Source organism: Rissa tridactyla, chromosome 4 (genome assembly GCF_028500815.1).
Source record: "Rissa tridactyla isolate bRisTri1 chromosome 4, bRisTri1.patW.cur.20221130, whole genome shotgun sequence".
NCBI classification, from domain to species: Eukaryota; Metazoa; Chordata; class Aves; order Charadriiformes; family Laridae; genus Rissa; species Rissa tridactyla.
Window position 1 is genome coordinate 9,327,925 of NC_071469.1, and position 25,958 is coordinate 9,353,882.

The window sequence follows — 25,958 nt, forward strand, 5'->3', positions numbered from 1 at the left end:
CGCACATCTTCTACCTGGCCTTCTTTTATAGCAGGAGAAAACAAGAGTAATTACAGTAAAATAAAGAATGAAAAGAAAACAAAGCCTTTTACACAAAGCATGAATGAAAGAAAGAGTCTATGCAGTTCATGGCATGAATATCCCTAGTCATTATCTATCAGTACAAACACAGCCTTGCTGTGTCCTTTACTGAGGACTTTAAGGCCAAATCTTTTTTTAGTGTAACAGACTATTGTACTAGGAAGCCACATTTTAGTTTGCGTTTTTGCTCCTGGGATCTGAATAACACACGCTTTGCTGTGACTGAGATAAGTTACACTAAGCAAGTAACTATGAGTAGCAAAAAATAACATTTTCCTCCTCCTTTCTTAGTATTATTTATATTAGCAAGTGCACTATGTCTGTTTGTCCTCACTATAAAGACATAATGAAAAATAAAATGGTTCTCCAGCTCCAGTAAAAATTATGAAAAGCAGTTGTAATATGTCCAGAATTGAGAGGAAAAAGACAGCAAGCTCAGAAAAAGAGAGCAGAATATAGAGAGAAAGGAGCAAGCATGTCATCACAACAAAAGACTAGACTGCTTCTTCTGATTAAGTTCTCAACAACAGTGTATAATTTTAGGCAAAATTATCTTCAAGATCAAAACCAGTTTCCAAAAATTAGAGGCCAACAAAATGAGGCAAATCTTACCACTTGCTTTTGCCCACTTCAGTAGTATGAAATAAGTTTGTCATAAAAGCAGAATTAATTTTCAATTCTTTTCAGAAGCAACCATTTCAAAACTAGTAACAGGCTTTAAAAGAAAGCAAAGATCACATCAGTCTACCTTAGTTTCTGGCTCCATTCTCTGAAATGCTATATGTTATCGCGCACATGTTTGTTTTTATCTGTCAGTGTGGTTTATTGTTAGGGAAGTGTAGTATCAGCTGTCTCTTCCCTGCCATCAAAGCTACTTCATTAAAGTTAATAGTGTTTGACTTCCAGAGGATCTTTTACCAAGGTAACACAAAAAGACTTCTGCTCGTCATTATTTTTCCAGCAATAAAGACACCAACTGGATGCAGTATCCCCTTTACCTTAAAAAAAAAAAAATAATAATCCATTCTATCAATCCATTGAAAGCATTTAAGAATTCTATTTGTCATTTACTAAATCACTTTAGATGTGAGCAGCCAAAACATTAACTGCATGCCATCAGATGGCAGACCACACTGTATTAATGAATATCGGCCTTGGTTTGCAGAACACTACTGTATAAAGGTTCCTATGCACCTGTGTTAACCTGCACTGCCTTCTGTCTAACATTTACCCCTTAACGGTTGGAACTACTGTCATCAACTGACATGAAACATTTAGCAACACCCTGCCTCCAGCCCAGATGAACACATTAAAACAGTCTTAACTAAAGAACATGTAGAGAATATCATACTGATTTCATTAATAACTTCTGCTTGGTTTTAACTTAACAAATTACAAGTTGAAAAGTTTTGATAAAGCTGTATAATTTTAAAAGCTTTTTCTATGCTTCTAAAAACTTATTCCTTTTTATAATACCATCACTGACTTCTAGCCTCCTTAGGTTTATATCCCTTTTCATCTCTATTTTCTGCAAGATTCTGTAACTACATCTGGTTTCAAGAATTTGGGTCTTTCCAAATAACTGGCATTATTAGGGAGTGGGGTGGGTGCAGTAGGAGGGGAAGGGGGGCAGGAAGGGAACTGGCAATACGTTTTATTACTTTTAATCAGAAAACACCAATTCTGTGAATATCTATTATATTAATAAAAATAATAATTTTTAGAACTGCAGGAATATAACCAAACATCAAAGTTTATGCTGAAAAATATTTATATTTAAGAACTGCTTACATAAATAAAATGCTGCTGCTTTAAATAAAAACCTGTTAATTTTCATAAAACCACTTAGACTGAGCATGTGGGTTTTAGTATCCTACTAACAGTAAAAATGCAAAGACATGACACAATCATCAGGAACTTGTTTCTGTGTAACACTAGTTATCTTAAAAATAAGAAAGCCCAGTAATCTTTAAAAAGATCAACAGTTTCAGATATGTTAGAACAGTCTGGCCTATTCACAAACATTTGTTAATTCATCAGCTCAAATATAAGAGGACCCAAGTTCAAATCAATTTTACTCTAAGTGTGTGAGATGTGCTATAAAAACCTGTGAAACTGTCAATAACCTGCAGTAAAAGAAAAAATAAAAAGAAGTATTTTGTATAGTATTAAGAAACATCCAATCTCCTGAAAGACATTACAATGAAATATTGTAAAAGAGATTCACCTAATGCTTACAATAGTAAAATTAGTGCTTTATAACAGATAGTTTTTCCATGCACACATCCCTTTAAATATGAGGAAGAATTTTTTGTCACGCATTTTTACCCAAATAATCTCAATACCATCTTTTCAACATATACAAGCGCATCAAGACTATTCATGGTATCTAGGAATACATAAGATCATTTAACTGCTAAATTGGCATTGCTGATGAATGAGACACTAAGGTAGGTATGTACATCTTCGGGGCATTTTACTAAATTTTTAAAGATAGTTTATTTCTTATGATGTGTTTCATCTTAATAATTATGTACATATAGGTGCATATAAAACTATTTTCTTTATCAGAAAATCACACCAATTGAAGTGTACAAAACCAAAGTCCATCAAACAATGTTTCGTTACGTAAAATCTGAGGTATATTTACTTAATTATGCCCTCCATGGGAAATTACTGAAGGCAACAAGGTTGAAAGTAAACCATCTACGTATATTGCATGAATCTACTATTAAGACTTACAAAAAGAGTCCAAAAGAATATACCTCTAGACTATGTCTAGGAACATGAAGGTGTGTGACAAAGCCCTCGGCAGCTAGCACAAGGGGGAGCAGTTGGGTAATATTCACAAGGCTTGTGACCCGGCTGGGGAAGGTTCAAGATGCAGGCTTACAGAACCTGCTCTCAGGCTGCCCCAGCCTGCTGCAGACACAGCTGCGTCTCAGAAACTCCCTGACATGCCCTCAAACGAGCACCCACCAGAAAATGAAAGCTCCCTTCACCAAAACCACCCTCTCCACATGCACACGCCAAAACACAGCTTTGGCAATTTCACTGTGCTGTCTGATGCAGTGTTCGGAGCTGTTTTTTAAAAAGCAGAAGTAATTACAGCTGCAATCTGGTGGTTGTTTTTCCTTCAGTGGCAATGCCCAAACGTTTGTGGGGAGGACAGAACTTCTATACAATTATTTCATTTTTGTAATATAGCAGCACTGCAAATCAACTGAATTACAAGACATCAGAAAGCATGGAATTCTCTATATGCTCATTTCAAATATTACAAGAAAATAATAAGTGTCATCTTTTCCTCCATCCTGAGGGAACTAGTAAATTGCAGTGCACATTGAAAGATGCCAAAACAAATTTGTAATTCAGTGGCCCTTGTGAACTTACTGACAAAAGTGATCCTTCTGCAGAAAGCTGGAAGGAGATCCTCAACACAAGTTCATTGCCACAGTTTACTGTGGTGTTCTTCCAGATTAAAACAGCTGTAGTGCTTCCTGTGCTTGCTGTCTGGAAACCACCCTCTCCAATACCCAGGACCGTACACTCTTTAGGACTCAGAATCCTTCTATTTTCACATTTGCAAAACACAAAGTTAAACACAACCACCTTCTGTCTGTGACTAGCCATCTTTACCGCTACAGCTAAACACTATTTCAAACAAAAGCTTAAAAAAAATAGTTATCAAGATAAGGGAGGTAACCTTTCACATTGAAGTGACAAATGAAAACCAATTTAAAAAAAAAATAAAAATCACCAAACAAATAGATGCGAAGCAGGCAATCAAACAAAGTTCCCTTCTAATGCAGAACTTCTACCAATAACTGCTTTCTACGTAACAGATATATTGAATAAATTTATACTATTATCATATATAAGCCTTCCTAACAACTCTTAGAAAGAAAATTGTAAAATACCAGACAGAAAAATCCTCCATCCAGCAATTACTCTAACTAGTACTTATTACACTTTTCAGATAACTTTATAAAAGAAACTCACATGCACAAAACCCCACCCAAATTCCACAGAAGCCTGTGAGAACTTCACTGAGTTCATACTGCTCGCTACGCTACAAACCATCCATCGGCATTTAGAAAGCCACTAAAATACTAAAGCTTCACACTCAGATAGTATACAATAAATAATTAAAAAAAAAACCAAAACACACACCTTTTTAATTCTTACAATCACTTGTATAAGCTGTTTCATAACTTGAAAGGATTATCACCTGAGTCAAACTTTAAAACTCTGAAACACCTGCAAAGCAACTTTTATCTCCCTAGAATTGCTGAAGCTAAGTTTCACCACCTGAGAAAATCGTGATCATCGTTAAAAGAAATGCAAGAAAATCCCTTCAGTGCAGCAGAATCTGAACAGCAGGTCCAATAAATCAACTAGTTAGTTTAATTATAAAGAGCGTATTTATAGTGGAATCACTCCAAAAACATTACAGATAGGCCAATTAGTCACAGTCTTCCCTCAGAATAAAGTGAACGTAAACTGTATTCCTTACTTCTGTAGGTTACATGAAGATTTTCATCTGGAAGAAAAACTTTTCTCATTTAAATCTACATTGCCCTTTTTCTTTTTTCTTGCTGCACACTGTTGTTAACCGAAGGAAAGATTTAAGGGTTTTTAACCAAAGTATCTGTTGGAAGTTCCAAGTAAAGCCTTGACAGGGCCCAGCTTGCCAAGAACTGCGCTTTCTACCAGTAAGCAAGGAAATCTATCCAGCTTTTTTTTTTTTTTTTAAAGAAAAAAGATGTTTCCTTTGGAATTTATTTTCTCTTCTAACGATTCTGTGTGCTCACTGCCCAACACAAACACACACCTTTCCCCAAGGACAGGGAAAAGTTCTGGGGACTGTGGTGGTGGCGGCAAGGCGTGGGCAGGCCTCTGGGCAGCCATTTTCCCCTCAGGAGACATCCCCAGGCAAGGAGGCTCAGCCAGCCCGGTGTTCCCAGGCTGTGGCTGTACCTCCACCTGTGGCATGGCTTCCCCATCGCCCACAGGTTGTTTCTCAACATTTTCCTGAGGAAAACCCCGCATTTTGTTCAGAAAAACCATCATTCCCCAATGGGTATGGAGCTGGGGCCCAAGGCAGGAGGGGGCGCGCAGGCACCGCTGCCAGAGAGGGCTGAGAAATGGTTGAGGGTAGGGAAAAGGTCTTAACCTTTGAGTCTGCATTTTAAGGAAAAAGGCAGTCTTTTTAGGCCTTGCATTTCACCTCCTTACATCAGGAAAATGCTATAATATGAAGGACTGCCTTTTTATTTTAAAGGATTATTTGTTCTAAATACATGCATTGTCAGTGTGATGGACTGACAGATAAATAAAATAAGCGTGTTCCAAACCGTTCATAATACACTTTTATGACACAGTACCCCGTATGTTATACTGCAACACTAGCTGTTTGCTGAAGCCAGTTCATACAATGGTGCTGACATCCCTGATGCGCCTATGAAAAGACAATAGTTTTATCTAGCCTAGGTGATAAAAAGGTAGATAGTCTCCATGCTGTCCCCTGTAGCCATTTGTGTCCCCCACAAGGCCAATCTGTAGTACATGGTTATCTGAGGTCTTCTTCTCTATAAACTATGTTGTATCACAGTGAAGGATTTGTACAATCTAATGAGAAAGCAGAGAGTTTATCAGAGCAAGCCCAGCTTTCATGGAGTCATTAGCCCTGGGCAGGCTATTAAAAGGGCCTCTGGAGTGTAGTCATAAGAAGAGCGATGAATTTCAAAGGTAACTCAGCACAACAAATAGCCGAGCAGGAACAACTTCATGCAACTGCCAAGAAGAACATGGCTGACGCTCAAAAATCCAAAAAAAGCAGAAACATGATAAGAATAGAAAGGATGTTCATTTTCAAGCAGAAGATAAGATATGGATTAAAGTTCATTCTCAGAATAGTGCAGAGAAAGACTTTATGGCTACACTAACACCAAACCAGAAGAATCCTTACCGAGTTATTTAACTAATAGAATAAATCGAACCAACGTGTGCTGCTGTGGGATGTAAATCCTGGCACGCTTACCCTGCTGTGGATTCTGGCAGCCTTTATTCTAGAGTTGTGGTAGAATTCAGTTTTTACATTCTTTATGTTTCCATCTCTGATTTTATCTACATGGATGTTAAATTTATTCATTTCTTTATGTTCTTTACCTCTGTCATTTGGTTTTTAGCGCTCTCTCAAGAAGAGGAAATAACCACAAAAAGGGTGGTAGCTGCGTAACTAATCTCTTAGGTACAAATGATGTTAACTTCTTTCCTTTTTTCATTACATACATATGATTTCCCCCCATGTCCATCTTGGCCTAACAATCATCATTACTTGATAAGTTGGAGAAGGAGAGCTTGGGAAGGGAGAGGGGCTGGACAACAGGGGTCAGCTCAAGGAAGGGATTCCTCACTTTCTGTTCAGCATGGCACACCCTACAAAATTAACTGGAGAAGCAGCAAACAAATAGATTGATAAGGCTTGTATCGCCCGCAAAACAAGGCAGAGAAGAAGAACTGGGGACAGTGTTAGTTAGAAAGGGCCAGGTGAAGCTGTACATGGTTTTTAAGCTAAGGAAAGAAAGTTGAAGAAAAATCTACTAGAGATATTTGTGAAACTACGTTAAGTTTCTTATAGACCCGGCAATGGAGCAGACTGCAAATATACATTTAGCCTTCAAAAGTGATCTGGGACACTCCTAAGGTGTATAATGTGAGTATACTGAGTCCATTATTCAAAACAGGAATGAATATGAATGATGCCTCTCTGGTAGGAACCTGGTGCTGCAATTATAACTTGACTGAAGCATTGCTGGTTCACATACTGAGTCTCAGTTTGACCACCATTTTAGCTTCCTTCATGTCCTTGCACAAATAACTTGATCTTGGCAGGTCTCTTTCTTCTGTAACAGATGTGTTAGTAATATTTCCCTTTGTCCATTCTTTGTTGAAGAGGCCAATAAACGCTTGAGAGCAAGGAGAGCCTCTTGCACAAAAGTGCTACAGTAATAAAAATAATTATTTTTGAGTCTTTTCAGACTGTAGATTTTTTATTTACTAAGGAGAAATATCCTGATATTTGGATTGAAAACCAATATATGGTTTGAAAGACTTGATGACATTTCCTGAAATGTTATTAATTATTATTTATGGGGATAAACCAAAATTCACCAGAAGTTCATTAGTCACCTTTTCAGGCTATGAAGATATATTTGGTTAGTTATATGTGGAAAGGAACAGCAGACTTCTCCGGTGCCCCTCTCGTCCTACTGTTCCTTTTATATTTTAATCCCACTCTCAGCTTCACTTCTTTTTCCATGTTGCCTCTTAGAGTTTGAATAACTTCCCATCTGCCACATGCCAAATCTCCTTTAGATCCTTCCTTAAAACCTACTTCCTTCACATAGCCTACTTATGCTGATATTTTCACCAAGACATCTACATTCATTCCCATCTGAACTATTGTCCCATAAATCATATTTGTCTTGCTTAGATTGTCAGCGCTAAACATAAAGCATGTCCCGGACATTCTAGCAGTCATTCCTAGTCTGCTGCCACATGAATGATAGCGGGGTCTTGTATCAATTTCTGTACATTTCCCAGCAGGACAGAGGAGAAAAAATAATTCAAAGAAGTTCACAACAGCCCTCAAGGCTTGTCTGTATTACACAGCTGGGAACAAACATTTCTTCCTCCTATGAACTACAACTCACAACATTATTAGTTAACCAAAGGTTAAATGTAAGTAACAAATGTTTGTTCCTATTACACCCGACAGTTCCTTACACATACGCAGACATCTCAGTAGATATTTAAACATGCCTTTCTCCTTGGTTCTGGAAGTGAATGTTTCAAATGACACAGTAACTGAACCTGAATAGAAAGCATAATTATTAGTCCTTAACAGTCAATAACAAAATATGAATTGCTGAAAATTTGATGAGAAAGATCTGTGAACAGTTTTGAAAATGAATTTTGTCAGGTCATATTTAGTCAACAGCTCTCTATTTCAATTGTGAAGATTAATGTTTTTTCCATGAAACTAATGCCAAAACTTTGACTCACTGGAAATAAAACATTAGTTTAAAGAGCTACTCATTATCATTTGTTTTACAGTAAAAAATAAATTTCATGAATTAAGATATAAACCATTTTGTCACATAACAGTACGTCGGAGAAGACATGGAAGGTGACCTGTGTACAAATAGTTCATCCATCGTTGCCAAGTTCCCAACTACTGTAACACTTGCACAGTTTACATGGAAAGAGAGAAGCTTCACTTACGCAGACTCTTGACTTAGGTTGGCTTTCCTCTGTAAAATAGAAATTACAATGCATACCTTACAGGAGTATGGTGATGATTGACTGTCATTTTCATTATCCACAGTGTGAGGAACGCTGCCCTGTATGTTAACGCCTGCTGGCCTAATATCGGCACCAGCCTGGATGCACACTCAGTGAGATCTTCTGAGCCATGACACCTGTATGCATGTGAGTAGAGATTTCTCATATGCGGAGAAGTTCTCAGAAAAAATCCTGGCATAGGGCAAAGAGGTTGTACAGGTTGTAACTACAAAGTAATGAGCATTTCTTGGAAGTACCTCTGTACCTTCAGCATGTATTGCTGCTTATATAAGAGACACCAGCAGTAGATCCCAAGGTCATGTTCTTACCTGCAAAGACTTTATTCCCACAAGACAGCAGCAAAACTCAGTAGGTTCCAAGCAATTCTGGGAAATAAGGAATGGAAATGGATGGTGTCCAGCGTCTTGCAGGATAAATTCATGTTTGTTTGAAATCAAAACAAAAATCTTACTTTAGCATTGAAAATCTATATTGAAAATCTATAAACATATAAACGAGACAAGAGAAAGATAGATAGGAATGATATTTTTTTTAATATATAATGATATTAACTGTCAGTGCTGGAGTATCAAAAAATCATACCAGGAATTCTTGCAAATTTTTCAAATCCTTAACTTGAAATTCTCCTTTATTTCACAGAAAATGCCATGGACAGCAGTTGTTATGCTGTCATATATTCAGTAGGATATATCTTATTTAAGGTTTTAGTCTCTTTTTCAGTTTGTGACACAGTGTTTTGGTCAGTTTTGCTCTCAGACCAGATTATTTTTGCAGATGTTTTTTCTCTACAAAATATTTAGACTTATTCTTAACTTACTGAGATCTGGAACTGGTATTCTTGGCTTTAGGGATGCTCTAAAATGACAAAGCTGAGAAAGCACTGGCAGATAGTGCCTTTGCAAGTGGGGACAGATGTTTTGCAAAGGCTGAGAAGCTGAGGAATCTGCAGAATTCCTAAACCCCAGCGGGTTTAGTGCTCCTTGCTCTCTCTAAAATATGGATACTTTGATGTGTGTCCCATTTCTTGGATTCACTAGCACTGTGAATTTTTGGATCTTTGCAGACTGTTTAAGTTTTCACTTCTGAATATATATCCTAAACATTTATAAATACTGTATTTTCTGAATAAACTACCAGTGAAAAAGTTGTTAAAGTAAAGTAATTCAGAGCATGTGTAAATAATCTGAAATGTACTTCCTCTGTAAATGCTGATTTCTCCAAAGTTTCTAATGCTGTTCGTGATTTTGGGAACCTTGATTTTGGTTCCACAATACGAAATACTTTGAAAAGGTCGTAAATTTTCAGAGGACAGAGGAGCAGTTTCAGAAAATACATATTCCTTTTAGAAAACAATACATTTTCAATGTGCCCCCACTTGGCTACTTGAAGATGGAAGCATTCAAAGTTTCTAGTTACCACAGATAAATTGGGCACACATAAACCATTTTGGATTCTTATGCTGTCTGCCTCTTGTTCCATGTCCAAAAGTGCCCAGTTTGCAAACAGGAACCTCATCTTTCTCTACTGCCAGCTTTCCAAGCTCAGTTAGATCGTAATATTTACAAGAGTGACTTTTCATGCTTTTCACACTATCGCAGACAGTAATTGTTCAGGTACATCTGTGAGAGCTCACCACCTTCATTTCAACCTCTCCGGTTCTAATTCAGGAATGCACTTCAGCAAATCCATCATTTCTAAGCCATGTGTAGACTACACACACATTCAACAGTTTTCTGAATGGGAATGTTTTCTTATAGATCATACAGTTGGAACCTACTGAATACTTATTGTCATGCAGCACAAGAAAGAATGATATCCAGTCTTCTCAGGGTTAACTGTTGTAGGAATAAAATTTAAAAAATAAATAAATAAAACCAAAGGAAATACAGTGTTTAGAAATAAAGTTGCTAGATACAACTGAAAGAACACGTTCCTTGAATAAGCAATTTTACATTGCCATTTTTGAAAATCAGGCTAGACTTGAACAGTTGACTAAGAAACAGTAGCTACCCGAATGCAGACATTACAAAACTGGGAGTTAAGAATTAATTTTAAAGAGGCTGCCTCAAGGAGACAGTAAGGTTTTGTTAAATTACATTTAATGTCCTAATACCCTGAGCAGTAGTGAGTGACACTGTTGTTAGGAAACTGGCACTGCTGGATACAGTGCACAGATAAATCCCATCTGTGCTGTGTGTGAAGGAGAGATCTGATGCCTGGCCCATAGAGAGGATGGTTACAATCAAGGAAGATACTGTTTACGTTTCAGAAATAACCATCATCATCATCTGATGCCAGCTCCACAGCATATGTAGTGATTCACCTCCCGATTACAGCAAAGATTTTTAGGGTCCATACTTCCATCGCTTTAAAAAGTGCCAATACTCAGATTTCAAAAAGCCAAAGTATTGTGTGCCCATGAGATATTGTACTGAGCACGTTGCTCATTTCTTCTTTCAATAAAATCTCCTGTGTTGAAGCTACACAACATTGCCACAGGATTTCCAGTCTAGTAGTAAAGTTCAGAGCTGTTATCCCAGCAGCCCGTTCTGGCTTGCTACATGACATAGAAAATATTTCTTGTGACTGATTAGCAATAGATTGTTTTTATAACAGTGTGTTTCTGTACACATGCCCTCCTCTAATATCCCTTCCCTGTTCCCAGGACAGACACCAACTCAGTAGTCACAGACTACTATATTACATCAGAGAGCCTCATTAAATCACTGTAGACACAATTATCTTCTGTATCCATCAAACCATGAAAGGTTACCTGAGTTACTAAAAAATTCCAGGCGTGTCTTCCTAATAAACAACAGTATAGTGATTAATTGCCGAAGGAATCTGGTGCTTTAGGATTAGCTTTTATTTGGAAAGTTTAACATACTCGTTCACCAGACAACTGAACTCTCCACTTCTCACTTTCTCAGGTCACCTGCAAGTACTAAAGATTTATGTGAGCAAGAAATATTGTTACTTTTTAACATGGCGATGTTTTTTTAAGCAACATATCTCAGATAGAAATTTAGCCCCATGATGCATACAAAGAAAGAGACTTTGCCTTGAGAGGATTTGGTATGAACTGGGTCACAAAGGCAATTAAAAGTCGTAAACCAGATGTATTATGTCTGTTCTATCCTTTTCATTTGTGTCAACGGGTGAAATCGTAGCATGGTACGCCCTGGTTCATTTTGTCATTCTAAAGCTAGAAATGATGTAAACAAAAAAGCAGCTCTCTTATATTTTTAGTACTGTGAAAGATAGTAATTTTATTCCACTTAAATCAATGATAAATTCAAAGCTGAAAATGCATGTGTATTTTTTGAAGATTATGATGCTATAAAGTGCATTCCATAGTCTGGATTCACTTTAATTGTGATTAATTTGTTTTCTTCTATATCCTATAGTACCTTTACAGAGGATGAAACATACATAAATAAATCACACCATTATCACTGTGTTTTCATTCACCTGTGGAATCCTTCATAAGAATTACTAGTTCATTTAAAATACACACTTTAACCTTCATGCGGCTGAGCTGGGCTGAATATGCTTTCTGCTTCCATGGAAGATCAGTTTAAACACAGTGAAATAAGTAAATCATGTATGTGGTTGCTCAGTAAGGAGTTACTCAAGTTAATTATATTTCTGTTGGTTTTGGCAAATAACTAATGCTACAATATTTACTTTAATAAGCTGAAGTAAGCTCTGAGCCTCTTTAAAATCACACTCTCCAGAGTGCAAAAACTGTAAACACTACAGAATGAGGATAACACTTGAAAATAGATTCATTACTTATTTGCCAAACGTCCTGCAAACGGGGGAGGATTTGCTCTTCTCAGTAAGGTATCTTTATAGGAAACTGTTGCAATATCCTGGTGGCACTGGGCGTCTGGTGCTATGGCGTTGTTCCTAAATAAACACTGTCTTTGAGAGCCCACCCATCAGAGGAGAGGGAGTAAGAGTCTCTTTGCTACGATTAGGTACAGATCATGGTGGACATCAGTACCTAGGAAGTGCATAAAACAACTAGTTTACATGTCCCCTTCTTTGCTCTAGGCCCAAGGAGCCCGTGTCCGGCTGTCCAGGAGATCTCCTGAAATGCAGGACGTTGTGGCATAGAGGGGTTACCCCCATTCCCTCAGGTTTCCTATATTCCCCGTGACGCCAATCCCTGAGGCAGAACTAATCAAAATGGGTAGCGATTTCCATGACCGCACCTCAAAAAGTTCACCTCCATTAACCATCCAGTTCTTTCTCCAAATGCATTGTTTGTGTCATATTTGTGCTCTCATCTTCACCTGTGGGACTTTCAGATTCATGCCTGATACAGTTATCTGCATTTTGTGGGGGGGAAAAAAGGCCATATGTTGTCCCTAAATACCTTAATTTCCATAGCCAGACAGAAATGTGCCTGTAATTTGCTTTATACTGCCAATACTTTTTGTGAGAGGAAATTGTTGGGGCACTGGAAGTTATTTGTTTTCCACTATATTTTATTAGGTTATTTCCTGTTTTGCTTCCTGTTCCTTTGCTCTGTCTAATTTGGCAGATTGATTTTCTTCTTGCACTTTCCTTCCTCTTCGTTTGTTCTCCCAGTCCTACTCACCATGTACTTGTCCAAATCTTCTGGACATCAGTTGAATCTTAGAAAGTAGAGCTGGCCAAGGATTTCAACATTGAAAATGTGGATAATGCTTTTCAGCTAATTTAAACCTTCAGGCTTGCCATCAGAATTACGTCCAAATCTAGAAAACAGTCATTTCCTCTGTGCTTTTAATTTTTTTCATATTTATTTTTCCTTTTAATTTATTTTCCTCAAACTTATTCTAGCCCCTGCTTTATCTTGTTCCTGTTCCCACTATAGTCAGAGTTTGACTGGCCCAATTATTCTACTTTCTGTTTCAGGTATTAGCATGCTCCCAAAAATCCAGGCACCTCAGCAGTTTTTCAACGTTTAGACTGGGACTGGCAGAGGGCAAAAGAACTGGGAAATAACACAACATTCCTGATACCACCTGATGAGTGCTGGGCAAAATGGGACATTTGTTTGGTGTTACAAAAGCTTACCCGGTCTAAGACCTTTATTGCTCGATACGTTCTCCTTCCTTCTCTGTTAATCTCAGTGAAGTACAATTATGTTAAAAACATTTACTTACAGGTGAGTACAATATTGAACTTTGGCTTCCAGCTCCATCTCTGCTCTGTATTGCATATTTTGTTGTTGTGTTAGGAAGTAAAAATTGCTCACTGCATGATGAAAATTAACCAGGTTTCTCTGAAGGTGAATTTTCCAATCTACTAGCTCACAAATTCCTAGTGAAATGCACTATGCTTCAGGAAACGAGCCTCTCTAAAGTTATGTGCCCCTCTAGACTGAGATAAATTGAACAACATTAGATGCATCCATACCTTGGGAAAAGAGATCATTAAGTTCAATTCACAGAGAAGTAGCCCCAAGGGATCTTGGGCTTATTCAGGCTAGCCAAAGGCCATAGCCAGCACAGCAAAAGTTCCAAAATTTGACATATTTAAGCTATTAATTTGAATTGCCAAATAGTCTTTAGACATACTGTTACAGAGCCCTGAAGTGGAATTGCTCAGTGGTTAATTTTACTCATCAGCTGCATCAACACATGTTCAAGGAAGGTAGAAGTGTTGTATTATTCCTGCAGCAATTTATGATTTCTCTCTTAAGAAAAAACAATTGAATTTGTATTTCTTTTAAACTAAAGCATTACTTCTGTCATAACTCTTGTCAAACAAACCTATTACAGAACAGTATTGATTCAGTTCAATAGCACACATAACAATTGAAGAAAAGAGACTTACCAAAAAGTTATCATTACAAGACCCAAATGAGGAAAAGTCATTTATTTTAATTATGTATTTTGTAGTAACTGTGCACAAGCCATCAAAACTGGAGAGGGAAACTGCTAACATTGCTTTCCTAATCAGTTTCTAAAATGTTATCTAAGTTTCAGCATTTGTTAGCTAAGCACAAATTTGATAGCATTGAGGGGAAGCAATACACTCAAAAGAGATTACACAGACAAGAATATGCTGATACTAAAGGCAGTGAAAAAATATTTTTTATGCCAAGAAAGAAAAAAACTTGGTGTATGACCTGGAAATTTGAACACTTGAAGAACAAGGGTTCAGCTTTTTTTTATTTTTCTTTTTTGGCACACTCTGTTCACTCCAATTTACTGCTCATGCATTTGGACACAGATTCAACTGTCTCCTGTATCCAAGGATAATGACCTACCGCTCCAGTGATTTAGTAAACCTCAACTCTGTGCAGCCACTCAATCAGTGATGGGCTAATCCCTTAATGGCCATTTGTGTCTTTCCAATGCATCCTAAAGAGTACTGCAACACTCCGATTCTGCTGAACAGAATTATGTGCACTTCTTCCACCCTCGTTATCTTATCAGGTAGCTAATTCCCACAAATGATCATGCAGTTTCAAGTTTAAGATGAAATTGCAATTGAATCGTAAATTTGTCACTCTCCAGACAGCTGCTAAGTCAGTAAAATCTTGATCAAGTGGGGATTAGTCACTGGATTGAACAATTAAGACCTGTGAGTGCATCTGGCCCTCTGTCAGAGACATGTTTATTGATAAAAAAAATAGTTTATGTAGAGGTTTAAAATGTTATTAATTCTTAAGTGGGGCATAATCCTTTATCTAGTATATTGTGACACATAGCTAACTATCCCACTAACGTCTTGTTCTGCTCAATTGACTATTTAAACAGAATTAATCTTTTGAAATAATGATGACTGTGAGCCTTTATAAATTACCAGAGCAGAGTGCAGTGAGAGATGCTGTTTACAAAAATTGTTTGCTTCCGTGGCTTTTTTTTAGTCTGTAAGGGGAAACAGCCTTTCAGATCATCACCTAGTTATGCTTTTATTAAAATGTTAATATACATTAAGCAATGTATTTCCCACACAAGGAAAATATGTTTCCTGAAGAGAACTGACATATACGCACATCTCTCAGCCCTATTTTGAAAAAATGAAGGCACAGTGAGATACTGGAATGCTATTTTGCACTGCTTGTTACATAATGGAAACAAATAAAGGAGATAAGCACTTCTCTCAAGTTTGTAACCCCTATCCAAAGTTTTCCTTAGTAGAGATTTTTTCCCATTTTATCACGTATCCATGTTTTACCACAATCTATTTTTGTTAGTTTATTGTAGGAAACAGTAGATCTCTGAAATGTGAAATGTTACTGTTCCATGGGTGTAAATTTTACACCTTTCATATTTAGAACATGGAGGTAGTTTCTTAACAACAGATATAGGTGGAGAGGTGATCTGGCTACTTCTATAGTTCTTCAGTTATGGAGTTTTCATTGTGTTGAAAACCAGCTGTGAAGAACTCAGCACAGACTAAAAGCCTCATTTCAGGCGTACTACTAAGAGCAGCAATTTTTGTTCATCTTTTTTCTGACTGAGACTTCAACTAGTAAATTAAAACTAAGTGATTTAAGGTATAATTCACTAATGATACCATGAGTGTGTGCAGTCTTGTTACCTGAGAGATTCAGTGCCCGCCAGGTCTGTAGTACGTAATTGTTGACCAAGCTTTTCCAGCACCACCAGTGTCAGTTTTTCTGATTTATCTGGTGTAATGAAAAAAAACAGCATTCCTGAATCCGCAGATAAAAATGTGATTTTCTTGCCTGATGGAAATCTCCATGTTGTACTTGCTTGTTATGAGAGTGATTCACTGGAATTAAATCGGACAAAGGAGAAAATTGAACTTGCATTTTCTGCAGCCCAAATGTTCTCATTCCATAGTGCTGAGTACAAGAACAGATCTATCCCTTTGCTTTTCTCACAAGATACTGAAATAAAACATTCAGTTTGGGGTTTGAGAGAAATATTTTGTTCAACTTGGCATAGCAGTTTTCAGCATTTTATTTCCACAAAAAAGACACAAAACATTAAATATAAATTCATCCCAATGAAATTGAAATTTGGAATTTGGGACAGATACCTAAGTTTCGCTGCCCATCTGAAAAATCAGTTCATGTTCTTAATTAACTTAGCAATGTGCTTTATACTGCAATGATTCAGAGTTCAAAGCCACATCAATATAATAACAATGCATTAACTCCACACAAGAAACCAAGATGAATTAATGTTATGGAGGAAATTAGTATCTCCTTATAGTGACATAGCAGTGATATTTTTCCTTGTACAGTTACCCTGAGCAGCACCACATGCAATATCATATGCAATAAACAATCATCACAATGTTTAGCTATGTTAAGTGTTCACAGAGCTCAGCTGGAAATAAAAGTATATGTAATTTCAGCACTGCATAATTACATTCTGTATCTTTAAAACACTCTTTATCCACCACTTGTTACCAACTCCGTGGCTGGTGCAGACTCTAAGTAAGTAAAGTGTAGAAATGAAACCAAGTATGGTTGAAAAAGTTCTCAAGGAACAGTTTAGCCAGACAGGTACTTATACCTGTGGTATAAATATTGGCAGGATTTAGCACTGGGATATGGTGGAAAACTTCAAGTCTAAATTAACCATCTTCTGGTTTTTGAGCAGAAAAGCTCAAGAGAGTCCCAGCCATTTCACAGGCATAACATTTCTGCAGCCCATCTCGCACAAGGAGGCCTCAAACTCTGATTTCAATAGCTCGCTCATGCAAGCCAAAATTACACCCTCAACGATACCTTTTGCAGAATCCTCGAGATGCTTAATTCACACCCAACTGCAGGCTACAGCAGACAGGAGAGGAAGTTTTAGTCACTGTTTAGTCAAAGGTAACAACTGCCACGGGCAACAGCATGCAGAGATAGCCAAGTCCTTTGGAACTGCTCCTCGTTTGGGCTGATGGTTGGTTAGGTAGGTGTTTGGGGCTGGGCCACAAACACCTGCTGAAGCTGGAATGTTTTCATTTGTATTCACTCTGGCAAATTCTCCCTCAGTATCACACCCTATGTTCTTTGTCAAATCACAGCTGAAGGGCCTCTTGCTCAAGGAACGCAGCCCAAATTCTTCTGACAACCAGGTTGGATTAGGGTGATTCACTTCATGAATCAGACAGAACATGCCCTACGCTAGCCATTGCTTTTCCATGCTGCTCAGAAGCATAATTTTGTAAATACTCTAAAATCCTTCTCTCATGCATCACAGTCATTTCATTTTGCCCTTGCCTGTGGCTGATTAATGCAAATCAGATTTCATGCCAGTCAGCTGAAGCAATCTGCACAGTGCACAGAAATCCAGAGTTTCCACTAGAAGGCAAAATTGTTTTCACCAGTTACTAATGTTTTCAGAAAAGGTCAGAATTCAAAATGCACTGATATCAAACAGAAGAATTAAAAAATTCAATCACAATAATCTTTGGTTTAAAAGTACAATTGAAAAATCTAGCTGGGTTACTTAGGATTTTTTTTCAGAGTTTATTATATGTCTGAATTAAAACAGTTAAAATGTAAAACAACAACCCTGCCATTAAAGACGGATCTTTGCAAAAAGAGCCAGGAATGTACTAAGCTATTTCCAGAAAATGGCCAAGTTAAACAACACACAATGACAAAATCTCCCCTGACTGAAAACAATGGTATACATTTCATGACTAGTCACTACACTGCTCCTAAAGTGAGTTAATGTTTTGGGCCAGGATTTCAACTGGGTGTCAAGATTAGCTCACCCCTATCTTCTAACATTAAATACTCATTCCATGCAGAGACGGGAAGCTAAAAAAAAGAAAAGAAACAAAAAAAAAACCAAAAAACAAAACCAAACCCAACCCTGCTCTAGATTTCTTTGTCACCTGAAATTTTATTCTACTTAAATAATATCCAAATCTTATAGCAATACATGCAGAATTGCATATTGGAGGTACTAGAATCCAGCTGAACCACATGATATACAGAATATAACCCAGTACATAGACCTTCCTGTAGTCTGGACATCAATGTGACAGAACATCCTCTAACTGGATACTCATGTGGAATAACTGGGATACTAAATTTGGAAGAATCAGTGGGTTTTGAACCTAATCCAGCAGTTTTTAGGCAAGTAGAAGTCTTACTCATATTAACTTCAGGAACGTGGGGCTTTTCTAAGTAAGAGTCTAAGATTGCAGATTCAGCAGAGGCTCATACTATCAGAAGTACATTACATTATATTACATTTATTAACAAGGGAGATTAATGTTTTAACTGGCTGGACTCAAAATTCATAGTCAATTGTGAAATTCAGAGTCTTTAGTGTTTTTTGGTTCCCTATAGTACCCAGTTACAATAAATACTCCAGTGCCATGAGAAATTACATTGCGTAAGTCTCTATTAAACAAAAGGTTTCAAGATATAAACCTTTAAAAAGAGCAGTATATGTTTTGCTGAAGCCATCCCCCCAAAATTGGTTTGGGTCAATCAATTTTTTTATATGATTTTGGATATCCAGAGTGTGCAAAACTTTTTGTAATCTGATTACATGGAACAAAATAGCACATCAAAGGAAAAAAGGTGAACTCTAGAGGCTCTTCACTAAGAAAAATTCACTTTCTTTTTTTTCTTTGACATTCTTTAATGAAGAATTTTAGCGCGCTCTGAAATGCTCAAGAAAACATTTATTCTCTAGGCAAACATCACCTATCTATCTATGAGGTTTTAAATGTTGTGGCTCTAAAGCAAGTATCACTGAATAACCACATAACATTACCAAGGTATCAGCTGCTTCATGTTTGTCATTGTGGATATGGAATATTCTCCTGTTAGCTGACTGTCGTTAATTTAGCCCAAGCTCATAACAAAATGTTTGGCTGGATGATCATTGATTGATGTGAAGGGAGCCCGGGGACTTCGGTCCAGCTTCTAGTGGCTGCGTTCTCTGGATGTGCAGCCACAAAGCACGAAAGCCAAAGACTGGGAGGGGAGGAAGAGCAACCTGTTACCTCCTCGCACGGTGCAAGCGTAGGACTCTCCAGTTTGGATCTGAAGTACAATGGTAAAGGCCTGGAGTGAAAAGTACACGGCTACTGCCCTGTCTGTCTGTGTTGTGTAGCTAAAAGCAAGGCTCTGGCACTTGGGGTGGGAATATTTCCCCATCAGTGCACTTATTCATTTTTTGCCTTTCATAGTTAATGATTTGTTAAGGAGACAACAGAAATGTCTTCAGTGTTTGATTCAGCTTTAGAAAAAAAGTGAGATTCTGAAAGACTTAACTATTAGACCTGCGTGTGGTAGATGAGAACTAAAGGGTTAAAAAAACTAATCGTGGGCAGCCATCAAGCAGCAGAGAGTAGCAAACATACTGGACACAAACAGGTGATAAAAGGCGGTAAGAGAGATGACAAAATTAAGAAAATAAAGAACACTGTTATAAAGATTTATAGATCAGCTAAAGCAGAGCAAAATAAATGATAACAAACACTGATAAAAAAGAAATGGGGCATCAGCCATATAAACACGCAGGAAACTTCAATGCTTCTGTATAGTACTATGACACTGCTTTGTTTACACCAGCATTGACCTTTTGCTCCCAAAGAAGTTTATTAACCATCTTGGTCTTTCTTTGTGTTGCTTTACTCATCAAGAGAAAGTTGTACAGGGTTGATTCTGATGAATGGCTTTTTCAGAAAGTCAAGTTATCCTTGACTAGATGCAGATGGCCTAGTAAAAAATGAATGCTGCCAGCAGACATTGTCTTTATCAGTAGTAAAAGTTCAGCAGGGACTAGACTTCCTCATCTCTGGCCAGAGAAACCCAGCCTTCTGTTTCAGCACTGTATCACATATTGTCCTAATGAATTCTTGTAACACACTGCAGCCCAGATAAATATGCTTATATTAATGTTTTTTGGCAGTCTGGGGCATGGTACAGAATTGACACAAGTGTTTGGATCCTGCCTGCAGCAGACACTAGGAATTTATACAGCTTAGAAATATTAGACTGTTGTGAGGTTGTTTGTCCTGTGTGATGACCTTCAGAATCGCAAACTGCAGTTCATCCTCCCAGCCTGGCTTCACAAAGGGGAAGCCCGTAGCAAGCCACGCTGAAGTCCCGTAGCTCAGAGTGGGGTGAGGAAGTAGTTCAGTCACCAGAGGGTTTCATTCATTCCACAACAGTGCAAAAACTAATTAGAGATTTATATTGCAGATGGTCCAGTGGACTTTCACCAGGGCAATACCCAGTGCAGGCAATTCAAATCCTGCTGCCATGTGTCCTTTCCTTTCTTTGATTGGCTATTAATTCTTCCTTCTAATAACAGAAACATGCAGCTCCACACTTCTGATGTAACAAGCAGTGAGTGATTTACAGCTCACCTCTCTTCGGAGCATGAAGCACCGTCCTAGGCAGCCTCAAGGACAGTCAGAGCTTGGCCTTTGAAGAACGCTCCAGGCAACCAGATTTTTAGAACTCTCTGATTCTGAGTAGCTACCCAGACCCACTTGGAAAAATGCTGTAATTACAATAACAGCACAATACAGTACTCAGGCTACTGAACTACATTCTGAGCTGTATTACATTATAGTCTTCAGCTCTGACTGCTGCTTTCTAAGTCCTGTAACTTTCTGTTGCAAGTTAGGAAATTCCTCCAGCTGCAGCAGGGGGCTTGCCTGTGTCGCCTTCTCAGAACCGTGGTGAGTAAAGCGAGTAAACCCTCCCGGCTGAGCCGTCTAGTGGCTGAGAGTGAAATAGCTCTCCTGCTCTAAATACAGGCCTTTGTTGGGCTGGAGCGCTTGCCATACAGCAGATAAAAACTTCTTTATTTGCCTTTACAATGTACCTTTACTGTGCAGCTAGACCGATAACTTAACCTAAAAAACTCAGCGACACGGCTAAAAATGTCAGAGACTTTCCTTGGAGGAAACATTAAGCAGATGTGATTATTCTATGAGTAGAGCACATGTACCAGGACATGCCATTTCCCAAGAAACTCTGGGGCAGGATTTTTTCCGGGCAGTGAGGTTACTTTTTTTATTGTAGTTATGTTTTTCAACATTTCATTCAAATGAATGGGAGTTCTGGGGCATGACTCAGATGAGAATGAGCCATAAAAAGAAACAGCCTGAGAATAAATACAGTTGTATTTCTCTCCTGCGCCTCCATACTAAAGTGTCTCCGTGCCCTGTGTGTTTTTATAATCCCCCTTGCACCAAAGGGGCTTTTTTGATGCCAGGGAAGGGCAACTAGTTTTATATTAGATTTATCTAGTAATTCAAGCCAGGATGACGAGCCAGGTCTTTCCATGACTGCTCAGCTTATTTTTGCAGATTAAGATCTTGGTTCTGCCAGAGTTCATCAGAACATAACTAGCCTGTTTCACATAAAAAAGTGATGCTATTAAATTATATTTATACCTATGGGATAGGCATTCAGGCACCAGGAATAGAAAAGCCCTGCCTGGGACTATACTTTCTCATTCAAGATTTTCAGTGCCTTTAAGCACTTGTCTTTTAAAGCCTTATCTGTGGCTTGCAACCTCTTTGGGGCAGAGTCTTCTTGCTACTCACCTAGCACAAGATCTGCCCACGTTATGCATGTCTTCTAGAACAGATCATCCTCACTGCTCAGAGCCCTTTGAGGTCTCAAAGCTAACATTTTTAACAGCATAAACTGACATTTCTGTTTGGATTACAATCTATATAGAAAACTGTACTTTATTTATTTGATGCTCTGGCTTACTTTCTGTGGCCATGCTGGCCTTAGTTCCCCCACCGCCATCATTTTAGAACCTTACTGTGCTGGTGGAGCCACATCTGCTCGTCAGTGCAGACCTGGCCAAACTGAGCACTTTAAACTAGGCTACATCATGCTGCTATTTGAAGTCGCAGAAGTTCTGCCAGCTTTTTTTATGGGAATCGACACAGGCTGTGCTGACAACAGGAAAGTATGCAAACCTTTGTACAAGCAGAGAAGAGCATAACCTTTGTATATTTTGTCTTTGTCTCATTTGAATCATATTCTAACCAACCCTGTTTTTTCCTATATTACAAGTAGTCTTTCATGAAAAATGAAAAAAAAAAATTTTTTTTTCATTTGTGGTTTTTCTTTTGGTGTCTCTTTCTGTGCTTTGCATTGGTAGCTTGCAAGAAGACAAGCTGCTTGAGTAGAAGTTCTTCAAAAAAATGTTTATCAGCAAGTCTGTCAGGGCATCTCACTAGTGAAGCCAAGGGCAGCGCTTAGGACCAGTGCATGGAGAGCACACCCATTTCTGTCTGACAGGCTCATCTTCCTTTCAAACTGTTCTGGCAGTTTCCCTTCGTCCCTCAAAGGATGCTGCCGACAGCCCTGGTGAGTCTCCCCCAGCCGCCAAGAGCCACTCTGCTCCTCTACTGAGCAAGTGGGGCTCAGAGCACTCTCCGAGGCTATTGGCCCACCACTGTCCTCTGGGTTTATCTCAACTCTACCCCCGGTTTTGTCACTGTATCCTTCAATCCCCTCTCTCCCCATAAAAGTGTCTAGCTGTCTCTTAAACTCACTTTACCATTTGCTTCTTTGACCTCACTTGGCAACTTATCCTTGTGTTTATTATTTGAGGTGGAATAGTTCTGGCTACATTCCTGGTTTTACTCTTAATTGTCTAATTTTTAGAATGGTGTCAGTGGGGTTGGGATTTTGGTTTGGGCTTTTTTTAACTCATCGCTCTTATGACCAGATCTTCTGTTTCATTAGGCTCCTTTGTGTCATCAGGACTTCCAATAACTAAAAGAATCCTAATGATTTTTTTATTGGATCTTCCCAAATACTGCAGCTGGGTTTTCTTGTCCATTAGTGCCTTTCTGAACTGCATACACTGCCTTTAATTACTTTTTTGTTAATTGGAGAGGAGGAAGGAGGGAGGAGGATTTTGCCCAAGCAAGGAAGAGCTCCCCAGCTGAAAAGCTGAGTGATTCTCCCTGCACGTACTTGCCCCAGGGGGACGGCACAAGCAGGACTGAGCAGTAGAACTTCTTCACGTCTTCTGGCAGCACACCTCTGCCTGCTGGTTGCCTTTGTGTACCCACCTCTGAGGTGTGGGCCTGCAAGCACCTTCTCAGAGCCCCTCCATCCACTTCAGAGCCTTGCTGGACTTTTGGACAAGGTGCTGGGAACAGCTCGCTTACCATATTGGATTTGCTGCTGGGTCACATTGATGACGGGAAAAGTCTGTCTGGGGACAGGGAAGGAGGAAGAAACACTGGTTTAAGACATCTACCTGCATCTTCAGGAACTGTTGCCAGTTGCTGTAAGGTTGGTTGGTGGAGCAGTGAAATGACTCCTACTGACATCCTGAAACAGATGGGCCTGGTTGCAGTGGCTTCTAAAATGAACAACTCGTCTAACCCACTACGGAAAAAGAAGCAAAGAGTAACTTCTTTGCAAGTCCCCCCTCCCCTTACAGGAATCAGCACATGTCTGAAGGATGGACGGCCTTCAGGGTGGCTGCCTAAATGCAGCAAGATAACACCTTCGTACCTCCTCTTCGGTCAGCACAGTCCGTACCCTTAAAGAATATGACATGCACCAGAAGCAGATCATGTGGTTACAATTCAGGTTACAATTAGCTCTCATGTTTTCCTAAAGCAGACGGGACACTTTGTTGGATTCACCTACCTTGAAAAAATTGGTGCAAGTGGACCCTTGAGTCCCAGCTGGCACCATCAGAAAGAGAAGAGATCACATTCCCTTTCCTGCCCAAAACGTCTTGCACATCATGAAGTGACAAGAAAAAAGTAGAAGTGTTATCTATATAATTAACATTCTCCATTCTGAGGGGCTATGGGAGCTACAGGAATAGTGTGCCAATCACAGCAAGACATTAACCATCAGCCGAAATAGCATCAGTCACTACTTTCAGTTTAAGAGAGGGCAGAGGCATAAAAGATTTGCTCAATTAATCGTGGGATTGAAAATTTTCCAGAGAGCTAAGGATACTTGTAAGATATAATAGAGTGCAGCCCCCTCATCCTTCATACGGAGGTCAAGCTCACAGAAACTCGGCCTGCTGAGCAGTTTCTGCTTGCCACAAAATGAGGAATTGCACGCTGCAGGAACCAGCATCTGGGGGCTGCTTCTGAGAAATTCATGTAGTAAAGCACTTCAATAAAGGTGGCTTACCTTGCTGATAGAATCCTGAACACAGGGAAATGAAAGGGAGAGACATAAAATGCCTCTCATGACAAAGACTGTAAAATAACTAGGAATAAAAATAATCTTGTAAACATTTACCATTGTCTTCACTGTACTCGGCGGGCTGGGGGACATAATGATCACCAACCATCAGAGTAGCAATAAGTACTTTCATTGAAAAAGTGGCAACAGCAAAACCAAAAGGACATGCTCTGTCACTCATCAACCCAGGCTTCAGGCTCTGTAGCCATCTACCATTATTATTTGGCACACAATTCACTAGGCAGCAAAAGCATGGCTGTCGTTATTTACAGGTCACTGGAAGTCTGGCCTGTGCTGCAGTGGAGTTTTGGTTGTATTTCACAAAAGAGAGTTTTATTTATGTTTGACTAATGCAGGCACAACTGGAGGCTGATTTTTCTTTTTTTGGCTTTTAGTATAAACACTCGTGGCAGCTCTCTATTTTGGGTGCAGACTGAAAAACAGATTGTTTTGTAGTTGCAGAAGGCTGCTGGGTAAATCAGAGGACGTTGTTATTGCGACTGAACTTTTCTCTCAAGGAAGCAGGAGGAGTTGCTTTATTTTTTAATTCTGTACAGTTTTATGTACACCATTCGCTCCAAATATTTGATGTTTGCCACACTTGTTATGAGTTTCTCCAGAGAGATGCTGTCTTTTGGCAGCAAAAGATAAAGTTGACTGATACAAATGAGTCACAGTACCCCAACAGTAATTAACAGTGATGCAATACCCATGCGAAAAAGAGGACTTGAAGAATTAACTGTTGAGTTTTCTTGACGATGCAGCTGCACTTTAAGAGAGAAAGCTCAACCCATCATAGAACTCCATTGTGTACATTAGTGAAAAAAGCTTGGCAAGATACATTAAAGATTTTTGCTAAAGAGATACAAATATTTTGCAAGGTCAAAGGGCGCTGAGGCAGGCTGTACTTACTTCCAAAGAAAAGTAGGCAGTATGACAAAGAAACAGTAATATTTTTTTATCTTCATTTTCACACTTCATCATCTAAGAAAGACTGTCTTTTTCAACCTGCTGAACTGATTTAAGCCACCCCAACTCGAAGTTAACTTTTACTTAAAAGTCAGTCTGTGACATCCTAATCTAAGAAGTTATCTGTGCTTATGGCTTCAGCGCAGTTCTACAGAAGGCCAGTGCTGCTATTTATACACTGAATTTTCCTCTTCTAAAACGTTCTTATACAAATCTTACAGGTCGAAAGAAAAGGAATAGTTTGGTAAGAAGACGAACGATGGAAGCAACTGTTTTATAGCACAATATGAAACTTGACACTGTTTGCTGCTGCCAGTATGATTCCCAAGTGAGATGGATAAATTGTGGTCAAGACCTGGACAGGTTAACTAGTGGTCATCAGTGCTGGTGGTAC

General features: G+C 38.7%; 1 protein-coding gene across 15 annotated transcripts in view; it reads right to left on the bottom strand.

The window, feature by feature from the left end:
- The window catches only part of WT1 (WT1 transcription factor), a 144,765-nt gene that overhangs the window by 83,647 nt on the left and 35,160 nt on the right, over positions 1-25,958 (bottom strand). The window contains exon 9 of one of the 15 annotated variants that reach the window (XM_054199338.1): positions 17,324-25,958. The exons of the other annotated variants lie outside the window; for them this stretch is intronic. Within the exon in view, the coding sequence (XP_054055313.1) occupies positions 25,933-25,958 (26 nt within the window). The 3' untranslated portion in view covers positions 17,324-25,932. Of the gene's footprint in view, positions 1-17,323 lie in introns of those variants that run through there. 15 annotated transcript variants of the gene reach the window in all.